This window comes from Anarhichas minor, unplaced genomic scaffold (assembly GCF_050575085.1).
Source record: "Anarhichas minor isolate MPS153535 unplaced genomic scaffold, ASM5057508v1 ptg000004l, whole genome shotgun sequence".
Classification (NCBI taxonomy): domain Eukaryota; kingdom Metazoa; phylum Chordata; class Actinopteri; order Perciformes; family Anarhichadidae; genus Anarhichas; species Anarhichas minor.
Window position 1 is genome coordinate 4,258,194 of NW_027466450.1, and position 13,203 is coordinate 4,271,396.

At 42.8% G+C, this 13,203-nt stretch overlaps 1 protein-coding gene across 1 annotated transcript; it reads right to left on the minus strand.

Moving 5' to 3' along the window:
- Positions 1–2,804: 2,804 nt before the first annotated feature.
- On the minus strand, positions 2,805–12,183 carry sik1 (salt-inducible kinase 1). Its single transcript, XM_076107056.1, has 14 exons — positions 11,986–12,183; positions 11,295–11,491; positions 11,082–11,198; positions 8,091–8,154; positions 7,836–7,997; positions 7,600–7,724; positions 7,380–7,503; positions 7,053–7,273; positions 6,780–6,929; positions 6,559–6,669; positions 6,193–6,418; positions 5,854–6,108; positions 5,549–5,738; positions 2,805–5,443 (listed from the first exon to the last, which is right to left on the minus strand). The coding sequence occupies exons 2-14, from the start codon at positions 11,445–11,447 to the stop codon at positions 4,927–4,929; spliced, it is 2,415 nt and encodes an 804-aa protein (XP_075963171.1). The 5' UTR covers positions 11,448–11,491; positions 11,986–12,183; the 3' UTR covers positions 2,805–4,926.
- Between the last annotated feature and the right edge of the window lie 1,020 nt (positions 12,184–13,203).

The following is a 13,203-nucleotide window of genomic DNA, read 5'->3' on the forward strand; positions in this document are numbered from 1 at the left end:
GACGTTAACTTCCTTTCTTATCTGTAGCTGATCAATGAGGAGGGAAATTCTTTTTACATTTCGACAATTACACTTTTCTCCCTAACTGCTTTAAAAACAGAAGAAAGTTCTGATCTCTGCTTTTGTCCACACAAATAGATCCTGGGAAACCTCTCTGCTCAATGCACTTTCACTTTTGATAACCAAGTTACTTCTTAAAAAAACTCTGAATGTTTTATGGTGAGCTGTCTCTGTGTGTGGAACCTTGGATTCTTCTCACTTCCTGTGTTTGTTTGTGTGTGTATGTGTATGGGAGGGAGCAGAGGCTGAGATAGGATAGGTCCATCCAAGTCACACTTACGTGCGTCGTAGTCCAGTCGAAATCCCCAAATGCCTTTGCTTTACTCTGAGTTCTGGTTGGGAACTTTTCTTTTACTAAGTGGTGGAAGTTCAATTACAAAAGTACTGTAGAGCTGGTATTTTTCTGTTTCTTATCGTCAACCAATCCCATGAAAAAACTAGTATGAGTTCACTCTACTAACAAATATTGTCTGTGTATCCAAAGCCTGAAGTACCTTAAAATCAATGAGCTGCACACTGAGACCATATTCCGTCATTACAATAAAGAATGTAGTGTATTTTAATATAATCCCAGATACACTGCCCTGCGGCTATAAATACTCACAAAAAAAAAGCATAACAAATTGACCAAATAAATCTTTGTTGTCTCTATGAAGAGGGGGCAGCACTAACTAGAACACCAAATGTGGTAGCACAGGTACAAATTACACCTATAAACGCATTCACAAAGCTGCTGCCATAGTTTTTACCAAAGCAAATATAAGAGCTCAGCTCCTGTTATACCTAACAGTGTTACTAACTGTTTACATACAACATGGGTGTGGAAAAAAAACTTCCTGGACTTTTAGGTGTGAGTGGAAATAAAAAGTGGACATCATACCTGGTTTCAGCTCACAGCTCACCTTTCTCAGCTTTTGAAAAAGCTCTTCTGTGAAATGTAATAACTGAAAGAGACAGACTTTTTAAGGGAGACGCCGTTATCAAAATCGGTCAATATATTGGCCTACAATACAATTGTGACCATATTATGTAGTTACCTAATAAGTTACCTCACACATACTGTATATTTGGCATTTGTTATCACTTATTGGTCCATGTACAGTATTCTCTGTTAACCTAAACTGACTTGTCTGCGATATGCTATTACCAGCTGATATATCGGTCCAGCCAACTTACGAGTCCAGCTCAACAACCTGCAATGTTTCCTAGGAGTCTGCCGTTGCTTCCTGTTGAGGTTGATGGAAACTGGGCGTTTGAATTTTGGAAATAAGCAAATAACGACAAAATAGACAATTAACAGTAAAGAAATCATTTAGGTTCCGCACCTGCAGTGGCTTCCAGTTATTGAAAAGAACAAAAATATTACTGTGTTTTTCTGTTTAATGTCAACACTCCGAGCTGAATTGCATATATGAATTATGCGACAACAGCAACACACGTGCGTACATCTATTAACCAGATGGTCACACAGTGTTGTTGAGAGCGTGTTACAGAATGCTTGTCAGTTAATACAAGGTCATGTCCGCAGCAGGCAGTCGCTGATGACTGATGTGTTTGCGGTGACTGCATGTAAAATGTATGGCGTTCTGTTAGCGCCGAATCCTCGGGAGCAGCTGCCCGAGGGTCACATGCCAAATGTCAAGTCATATGTTAAATGTGTGTGAGCGGGTATGTGTCAGTGAAGTGGCCCCCCACAGTGTAAATCTGCAAATCAACACATGTAAGTTTGGAACATGCAGTTCTCCTGCAGGAATTTAAATGGAGTTTCTTTTCTTTCTCCTGAGATAACAAGCCGGCAGCAAAGAGGAGAGCAGCAGAGTTCACTTGGCTCACGGATGGTTTGGCTTCTCACTTTGCTTGACTCCCTCATAGCCTTTCCTGTCGAATGTCAGACACCTGTCCATTCTGAGTTTTATGACCAGCAAGAGGGTCATCGGGGTCCAATGCATCATCAATCTGCATCACAGCATTCTCATAGGGTGCCAGTGCGTCATCAGTGTGCCACGTCATCAGTGGAAGAGGATGAGGCGTAATAAAAAAGGTTTTGCACCCATTTCTACAATATCCAGCAATACTCTCTGCTTCTGTATGGTTCGTAGTTTTAGTTATTTATAGATTAATCATAAAATCTGGACAAAATAGTACAACTCTTAATCAAGCTGCTATCCAATGATTATATGGTAAATAAAACAGTATTTGAGAATACACCGTGAAGTTTGGTTGCACCAGATTTATTACTAGTTGTCTTTATTGTTACTGATGATTACCAGTAACAGACAGCATCACTATTATAGACGTGCTGCAGACTGAACTTATATTATTTTACCATATGGATCATTCGATTTAAAGGTTTTATTTGTCACATTCTTATTTAATATTTGCAGGCAAATGCAGACGCATAAGGCTGTGCTAAAAGATGAGTGTGCAATAAAGAAACTAATGTGTATGAGAGTAAAAATGCGATTCAGAAAAAATAGATTGAGGATAGAAATGCAAAGATTAAAACTCTAAACATACATATAAAACATAATTTGTTTCTGATGTTTTCTGCATATAAAAATATTAAATGTATTTCTGCAGTTGTGATGATTCTTCACAATCCTGTCAACTGTAAACAAATGGATAAAAAGGCATGTGAAAAGTTGTAAGAGTTGTTAAAGTCGAGTAAAGTTATCTACAGTTAACATGTCAGTATGTCTATGTCAGTAAATATATCCACCTTATGATCAGAAAACATTCAAATGGACAGTTTAGGAAGTGAACTTTATTTAAATAAATAGCCACATAAATAAACAATCTTTCTTGAACTAACATTCTCTCTTCCTTTCCTTTCCTTCCTCCCTTCACACACTCACACTCACATACATGCACATGCTCACACAATCAAGTAACAAATCAGAAAAGAAAAAAAAAGAAATAGTTTATCAAAAAGGGTCATCTTACACATTTGCATCAAGTGTGTTTCAATTGTTTTGTGAAGTTTTTTCATCATGAGAAACAAAAAAATTTGAATAAAGTGCAATTCTTGCTTCTGTCTCCACAGCAAGTTGAAAGGTCAGATTGAGAGAAGAGAGGGAGAGGTCAGAGTAGATATCAAAAAGGTTCATTAACGGAGCATTTCGACTCTCTTTCTTCTGCGTAGCAATCGGAGATGTCGAACCTCTGATCGTGAGTTTGTTCAAAGGCACAAGTGTTGGTAGTGAGTGCAATCAACCAAAAATAAAAAAAAATATCAACACTGCATGTTTCCAATGCAGAACTGGGTTTGGAAAAACACTGCTCTTCAACAAGTTGAGATAAAAGAGAACTAATTGAGCTCACAAATAAACCAGCTTGTTGCAGATCATTTCTACTCATAGACAACTGAAGAAAGTTCAACTTCAAGCACAACATGGTATTGCTATGTTCTGATGTTTTTCTTCTTCTTTTTTTTCTTCTTCTTTTCTAGAAAAGTACAAAAAGGAAGACCACCATGGTCCTGATAGTAAAAGCTAGAAATATTAACAATATGTGTAGCATTTGGATTTGATGGACGCGGGAGTTTTCTCAAAGCTAAAGCTTAGGAGATCATGTGAAATAAATGCGCGCTAACCACCGTGCTACATTTTGAGACAGCATTCAAAGTGAAAAGTCAGTAGTGTGTCTGTGATAGATCACCCATCTCTTGTGCTGTTCACTCTTTGGTAAAACCCATATTCTTCCTTTCAGTTAAAGAACTACAAGCTAAACTGTGTGAAGAAACAGCATTTTGAAATGCCTTGAGTTGTTCTATCAATTCTACAGTATCATGTTATTATGTTACATAACTAGTACCTGTTCTAGTCAGCTAGCTAGCACAGCGAACAGACAAATGAAAAGTAACAACAGAAAAAACCTCAGGCAAATGTACATTTTGACGATCCTATGCAGAGCCTCATCCTTCGTCTGTATTTCAATGTGAAATATTGCACTGTTCCCACAGTCATTGTTCTGTCCATATGAAAACTGTTGTTCCTCTGACATTCTGGGATTGACAACTTTTCGTTAGGTTTTGTTTTTTTCTTGCCTGCGGAGGTAGTGAAAGCATCTAACAAGATGGTCTTTGTATCCACATATGTAAGGTGATGTACCTGTTGTGCTTTACTCAATCAGCCAGACACCATCTTCCTTCATTTTTAGCTGATAAGGATGGAGCAGTCTTTTTGTGACTTGAGGTAAAAGCAGCATTTGCGTAGCTATAATAACAAAAAAAAGAAAAAAAAAAAAAAATCACAGTTTCAATACAAATAAACTCCTTCAGTGAAGCTTAGGGCACTATACTGCATGTTCATTGCACGGCTACAGAGAAATATCTCTTTAAAAAGGCGAACAAAGTGGGAAAAATGAAAAGAAATTTGGTCTTTTGTCCAGTCCAGTGAAAAACATCGAGAACAGGAAATGACACAAGAAGTGTCTAAAAAATAATGAGGAAAAGGGAGCCTTCCTGTATTCAACAAAATCAAATACTTAACTTAGACAGAATGAAAACATGTGAGAAATAACTGTATTGGCTAGCGTCAGCTGTCATTTAGTTCAAGGGAGCTGATGAGAGTCTTTCAGTCTATTATTGCTTCTCTGGCTGTCTGATACTGGTTCAACGCCTTGTCCAGAGTTTGGTTATTGCTTAGTCTTTAGCTTATATGATATCAAAAGTGTACACGACATACACACGTGTGTGGACACATTCTCATATGTGTACCGCATGTTGTTAAATAAAGTGTACATTTGTCGCTTGCATCTGCTTTTTGTTCTGTCTCCTCACTTCTGCTCTCTTTTCTTCTCGGCTCAAAAATCAAGATTTGTTTTCTTCCACAGAGAGAACAATCGCTGGTCTCAATGGCTGATGCTTTACTTCACCATCACACAGCTACTGAGCTGCTGCTGTGCAGCCAGACCCAACTCCTGCACCTCAGGGTCTGTGCTGGAGGCCGAGCCCTTGCTCCACCCTGCTGGTTTAGACATGATGGGCAAGGTGCCGTGTGTTGCAGACTGGGACTGCTGCTGGAGGCTGATGTGGGGGTGAGGTTGCGTTTGCTGGCTGATGTGCAGACGAGCCTCGAGAAGGTAAGCAGCGGAGGCCACGGGGGACAGAGAAGAAGCGTAGCAGGATGAGGAGGATGAGGAGCAGCCGGAGGAGGAAGTCTCGAGGGTTTGTTTCCAGGGGCCGTGCTGTAAACCCACCGAAGCTTGCTGAGAAGGCAGGGTGGAAGGGGTGGGCGTGTCAAACATGGAGGGGGAAGCAAACACTGTAGTAGGTGGAGGAGATGGGGACTGATGCTGGGCCAGAAAGAGCAGGGGATTCTGTGAAGGCCCTGTCTGAACAGCTTGGACCTGAGGCTGGGGTTGGTGCTGGATCTGTAGCATCCTGGAAAACAGACACAGAAGATCAGACTCTCTGTGGGCTGTGGGCCGCCTAAGACAAATTCGAGACAACAGAATGCCTTTGTGTAATCATTTTCATGTGTCTCACCTTTGCTGGTGCAGCACCTCCTCCAGCATGATGCGGTGCTCGCAGAGAGCTGGACCCAGGGACCCTCGGCTGCCACGGTTACTAGAGAGCGGAGGAAATACCTGCCTCGTCAGACCTTTAATCTTATTTAATCCCAGGAACCCATTAGTGCGTATGTTTTTCCTCAGCTGCTGGCGGAAAGCTTTGAGGCCTGTGGAAAGACATGGGAAAGTGTTACAAAATCCTCCTTTGATCCGATAATGTGACACCTTATTTAAAAAAAAATAAAAAAAATCAGATGAATTTTCATGATCATGCTCCTGTACCTTGTGTGAGGGAGGTGTCAGAGGCTCTGCGGCCCTCCTGGAAGCTGGCAGCAGGCAGGCTGCCCTGGGCCTGGGGCAGGAGGTGGGAGGAGAGGGTCAGGGGAGCTCCAGCAGGCAGCAGAGCTCCACTCTCAGTCCAAGAGGCCAGAAGTGTTGACATCTCACCCCTAGACGCCTGCAAAGTGGGGGCTGGACAGGATGAGGACTTCAGACAGCCGTCAGAAGAGGCACCATCTGAGGGACTGACCACAATACCTACAGAAACACAACAGGGAAGACATTAAAGACTCTGTACGTGTGACAGAGTGTGGATTGATTGCTATTGTACAACATACTTACATGGAGGGTGGCACTGGTGGAAACTGGCCGACACCTCGGCCAGGGTGTGTCTGCGGGAGGTGGTGGTGGGAGGGAGCAGAGGCCCGTGAGTTTGTGTTGCCTCCTCCTCCTCCAGGTCTCTGGGTCGCACCTCTTCGCTGATGCTCGTCTCCAGCAGGCTGTTGGGTGAAATGGAGCGGTTCCACAGCAGTCTGTTCAGACTGGCCTCCACTGGAAACACCACACGCTGAACCAGAAGGAGTTGGACTGTTAGCCACTCATTGACAGGTGCAGTATTTGCCTGTGGTCTATCAGTAGATGAGGGCAGAGGGTGAAGTCTTCCAACGTCTGAGCTGCTGAATGCTGTCAAGTTGAATCATTATTTACCTGGAACAATCCACTTTGGTCATACTCCATCTCCGGGTACACTGGAGGAGTGCTTTTGGCTGGAATTGAAAATGCTGTGGTTCTAAAGGTGTCGGTGGACTCCATGATCACCTAGAAGCAAGCAGGAAGCACACCGCGTTTTAGACCTCAAGTGTGAAACTGCAGGTTACATCAGGACTAGGTACAACTTTAAGCTCAGTGCACCCAGCTGAAGCGCTCACCTCTGGGCTGGTGGAGTCGGAGGTGCTCCTGGGTCTCTGGCTCCAGGTCCCACACTGGCGGCTCAGCTGCTGGGTGCGATGCTCTCTCACTCTCTCCAGCAGCAGGTAGTAGATAGCAGAGAAGTGATTATAGCTGCTGCTCTGTAGAGACTGAGAAAAAGAAAATAACTTCCTTTAGCTCTTCTCCTATACGAACTATGTGGTCAGTCTTGCCTCTCTTAAGTATAAACTATTCTTGAAACATAAGTCTCCTGAAACACCACGTTCAGTCACCTCGATAGTCTTCTGGCGGTTGATGCCCAGTGTGTTCATGATTCCCAACACTGGTTCACTGTAGTCCCCCAGGTTGGAGTTATACTCTGTCAGGGAATGGCTAAGGGTCTGGTGGGCAGCTGTTGGGTCTGCCAGCGTCCAGCGGTGCTGCTTGATCTGGGCCACGCTGATCCTCCTGGCTGGGTCTACCACCAGCATCTTACGGATCAGGTTTTCACAGTCTGGAGGACGAAATCGAAGAATGAGTTTTGGATTCTGAGCACTTTGAATTCAGACAGAATTGGTAATTAGCAGTATTTTTTGTTTCCAATTTAGTTGCCATTTTACCTTGAGACATAAAGAAAGGGATTCTGAATCGTCCCTCTGTGACTCTCTGTCTGAGTGCAGGAAGGCTGGGTCCGTCAAATGGAAGCGAGCCACAGACAAGAACATAAAGTACCACACCCAGGCTCTGTAAATAAAATAGCAAAAAGGAGAATATCAGCATAAGAAGAAAACGAATGCTGGATTGAATAATTCGGTGTATTTTTTCCTTCTACCAGCCTACCCAAATGTCCAGCTGCGGCCCCTCATACTCTTTCCCTTCGAACACTTCAGGGGCAGCGTAAGGCGGGCTGCCACACCATGTCGACAGAGGCTCCCTTGCATTGTAGAAGTTTCCAAATCCAAAGTCTGTAAGTACACAGGAAAAGAAACATTAACACTTTGTCTAGCATTGTACAACACCTGCCTGCCGGCAAACCACTAACCATTGTAACAACAACGGCTTATGAGCAGACCTACCAGCCAGTTTGATGTTCATGTTGGCATCCAGCAACAGGTTCTCGGTTTTTAGGTCACGGTGAACGATGTGGTGTCGATGGCAGTAGTCCACGGCTGTAAGAATCTGCCAAAACTTCTTCCGTGCCTCATCTTCACTCATGCGGCCATTTGAGGTCAGGTGGTCTGGAGGGATAGCGGATGTTTTAGTTCAAGTCGAGATTCAGCCTACATTCATTTTAAAAGCAGAAAATATATATTTGAAAAGCTTGAACTCACCAAACATTTCTCCGTTCTTCGCATACTCTGTCACAATGTACAGCATGTCTTTGGTCTCCATGACCTAAGAGAAATTAGAGAGTGAAAAAAGAAATGTTTAAACCAACTGTGTCATTGGCAGCAGGTGATCACGAAGTGTAAAACCTGTTCTATGGCCTCCAGCTCAGCCCGCTCCTGGCATCTCTTGGCATGAGACATTTTCTAACCACAAAAATCCCCATCTCATTCTCCTCCATCTTGTTCCACACACACACAACACCAACACCCTGGTTTTCCATGAAATGCCCTGTTGCATAAGCCACCTGTCAGTGACTTCCTGGGTGGATTTATTATGTTTTAAAACCCATTTATACCACAAACCCAGAAGGGAAACACATAAATGCATTCAGACAAATGATTATCAATGGATAGAAATGTTCTCCCTAAGGCTGACTGAAGTCGGCAACGGATTATCTCCTTATCTCTTTACTTCTCGAAAACAAAGAGACATATTCACAGGGGCTGTCTAGTGTATCAAAAACACCATAAGTGCAATCACTTATGAAAGACGCGATTCCCAATCCTTTTCTTGGAACTTATATAGATTTAATTTCCCAGGAGAGCCCTCTGGGACGGGGCAGTTGAGCACAAAGCAATTTTTGTCATATGACAAAGCCCTGTCTGAAATGCTGTTGGCCACCTTAAATTAAACATTTCTAAATTCCACTGAATGTTGGAGCTTAATATTTTTCATCCACCAGCCCCTTTAGAAAACCAAGAGATGGATGATTCAATACGCAGTCCCCTCTAAGCGGGGAGCCGTCTTTATCAGAGAGATAGGGCAGCTCTCTGGGGCTCTGTCACCTTGAGGTGCAGCTGACGTCACAGCTCTGAAGAACAGGCACAGCACGTCAAGGACCCTTAACCCAACCCAGAGGGAAGATTAAGCCCTTACTATCCATATGTTCCATTTTATTTTACATAAAGTAGCTTTGAGGCTGTTGAAGCTGAACGATGACACTGAGAGAAAAATGTAAACCCAAGACTCCATGTTTAATGGCTGCACCTTTCCATCGCATGCAAATATTTTAGATGTCTTGTGCAGCATTGTACACATTTCTCACAATTCAGCCTGACATATCTGAAATCTTTGTAACATTTGGAGGAGTGGGGTTTAAGAGGATGAGAGGGGAGTGTATGATTGATGCAAGGTCAAAGAGAGGCTGAGACAAAGAGGCTTCAATGATCCTTGACGAGGAAGGAAAAATAACATTTCACTCTCATGAGATCCGTGAGAGACTGGAAACAGCAGCTGATTTATCTGCCTCCTACCATCATCGAGTACCGACCATCTGACTAGCATCACTTCCGACAACCCAAGGGCAGGAAAAAACAGGACGCATCACATGCAGCATACAGACAGAGGTCGTCCATGTCAGACTTCAGAGCTGTGATATTATCTTTAACTAATAATACAGTCTTATTCAATTTATCTTCTACGTTATATTGTGAATATGTACTGTATATTTGACATTTGACCAATGGAATAAATGTTTGATATTATTTAACATTATTGTTGTTATTGCCACTAAATTCCCACAGCTGTTTGTTCTAACTCTTGTAAACCTTGATTGGAAATCCATTTTAAGTACCTAAAGCATTAATTACTTATCCAGGTTGATGCCTTTAAATTGCTTGGGTTCTGTGAATTACTAAAGCCAATTATATTTAGTTAACTATCACGTAAGGCAAAGAAAAGCAGCGAATCCTCACAACTGTGAAGCTGGAAGAAGAGAAGGTTTGACAAATTTACCTCCTTTACATTTTGTCGATTGACTAATAGCTTCACCGACTAACTGTTTCGGCCCTTCTTGATGGTAAATAATCGTAATGTCATGCTTTTATTGTTGTAGTCAAGACCCGATGCAGTAAATACTGATCAGCTGCTTGAAACCAGACATGAAGTAATCCTCAAAAGGAGCAAAACAGCACAATGGCAGAAAAAGTTCAGAGTAAAAAAGAAGCAAAAAGACATTGTGTGCATTTGTTTGCGTGGGTATTGCTTGCCATACGCGTGCCACAATGCTCGCAAGGCCAGCCGAGGAGAAAAAAAGCGGATTCTCCCCACTAAGTCTTCAATATGATTAGCAGTAAAGCAGCGCTTTGTAGGGGAGGCTTTTCACATGACGTGCAGACACATTGCACTTGGCTTTAACAGATGCTAATTGGGCTTAACGCTCAGACCCGTGGACACATCTTTAACCAGAAGTCTCCAGACTGTTCTCTGATTCCAGCATATCTGCAATCACCTCAACCATTGTATAATTGAGAACATCTTGGATTGTTCCCAGCGCTGACTGGTAGCCATGATTATTCTCAGTGTCTCTCTCTTACACACAGACACACACACACACACGCCTACACACACAGACAGAGGGAGGTCAAAAGGGATTGCACTAATGCTGCTGGGCTGTACTTATGATTCAATGTGTTCTGAGAGTCAGCAGCTCACAACAATCCGGTTCAAACCCATTAGATAACAAATACCCCTTATGTGGCACCGCTGCATCCACATATCAACAATAACGAGGCACAATGCACCACAGCAGTGTTGCTGAGGGAAATACATTTGTACCCATTTTGCAAAGTTTCCCACACCATTGCATTTTACACTCAGATTCTTGCATGCGTTCAGACTGGCTCCGTGCACTTGGAGCCGTCACAGAACCAGGATTCACAGTCGTCGATGCAATACGGGTTGAACAACTCACTGCTGCACACACACACACACACACACACACACACACACACACACACACACACACACACACACACACACACACACACACACACACACACACACACACACACACACACACACACACACACACACACACACACACACACACACACACACACACACACACACACACACACACACACACACACACACACACACACACACACACCTGCATGAAACAACACTGCAGAGAACCGAAAGATAACACACACCTGGTAGAGTTTGATGATGTGGGGGTGGTTTAGCAGCTTCATAATCTGCACCTCTCTGTAAATTTTCTCCAGGTTGGAGGGGTTCAGTCTGGTCTTGTCAATGATCTTAATAGCCACCTGAAGAAAAAAAAAATGAAAATTGAAAAGGATTAGAATTATGCATCTTTAAAAATGTGCATAAACAGTCACAGAATTTGGAGGACAGCTGCTGACCTGTGTTTTGGTGACTTTATGTTTGGCCAGTTTCACCACTGCAAAGTTTCCCTTCCCCAGGGTGCGGATGATCTCATAGAAGCCGACCTGCAGGGGTCTTCCCTGGGCAGGGCTGGACTGAGCCTCCCGGCTGCTCTCAGTCATGATCACCATAGTGCACCAACAGTTACAGCGTTGGGAAAGTTTAAGGCTAGTACCTGCAGAGACAAAGACAACCCTGTATTTCACTGCCTTGTATTCTACTGCATATAGACAGATATACATTTTAAATTACATTTGGCAGTTTTTTTTTGTCCAAATCAACTAAAGTAAGTGTATACAGCATGTGGCCCTATAGGCTAATATATCTATGGTGCAGCAGCTGCTTGTACAACAAATGAGTTCAGAGGAAGAAAGTATTACTGGCCTGGAGTGATTGAGGTACAAGCATTGATATGGTCAAAAGGAAAGTGAATAAATACGTATTTCAAATCGTAATACGTCTTGAAAATGTATAAAGTATGTTTCCCTACTGTCAATCCTATAGCCGTAATTCATTGACAAAGGGAATTTGTGTTAAACAGAAAGTTAAAGAAATGAAACTAAAACGACTACATACGAAAGTAGCTTTGGATTGTGTAAGAAAATGACAAAATGACTTAAAAGGAAATGTAGTAAAGCGAGTCTGACGGAGAGAGGAGTCTCGTCTTACCTTAATAAGCGGACATAAACCACCTTCTCTCACAGTTCAGACGGCTCTCAGAAGAGGCGTAAACCATTCCACAGCCAAAGCGACAACAGGTTTGAATAAATGTAGAAAACACGCACGGAGAAACTTTCGGAACAAGTCTTTGGGGCCCGGGACTCGGCTGTGGCCGGTGTGTGGCTGTGCGCTCCGCCGGAATGCAGAGCAGAGGGCTTCGGCACTCACAGGGGGAACTCCTCCTCCTCCCTCCCTCCCTCCGCCACCATAACAAATTGATACCCACCTTATTAACGTCACACCCGCGTCAGAGCTCCGAGCTGGGTGCAAGGCAAGGCCGGGCCCGAGCGCAAGGCACAGGTTGCTGGGCAACCGCGCGGCTCGGGCGCATGGTGACGTGAGTGCTGATGGAAGGGTTGCTTGGAGATGGGGACGGTGACGTCAGTGGTGTCACCACGTGATGTTTCCCTCTGCCGGGCTATTGCCTCGCTCGCGGTGCTGCCTCGCTCTCACCTCACAGCCCCGGCTGCGCGGGCGCCTCGAGCAGAAACAGAAACAGGAAGCAACTGATGCTCAGTTAGGTTGTTTCTGTGTTAAACACCATTTTATTTGATTAAGTTCTATCTGAAAAATAATCTAAACTAGAAGGTACACTCAAACATACTCATTCTTGTATCATATGTCATATGTTTTATTTAATCCGTTTTAATTCTAGCCTCTTCTATTTCATCCTGCTCTATTTTATTATTATAATCGAAAAATCTACACTTAAAAGGGATGTGTTGTATATTCAGAATATATGTTTTATTTAATCTGTTTTATAATAATAATGATAATACATTGTACTTATAGAGCGCTTTTCAGAATACTCAAAGACACTTTACATTAAAATCATCAAAAAGCTATACACTAAAAACATAAAACACACAATATTGGTCACACTTTAAAAGCAGTTCTGAAAAGGTGAGTTTTGATTTGGGATTCATTACATTATATTTATTATATTCTGTCCGTTCTATGTTATTATATTCTATTCTATATGTAAAAAAATATCAAATTACCAAACAGCCATCTGAGATGCACTGGCTATCCAGTGACAAAGTAATACAAAGTTGGTGGGACTATCTTGCAGATAGTTAGTGTGGCAGAAAAGCCCAAATAAAAGATGATGGTGAACATACAGTCGCATAGATTAAAAGTGTGTGCGGGTGAGTGTAAATACCGAAC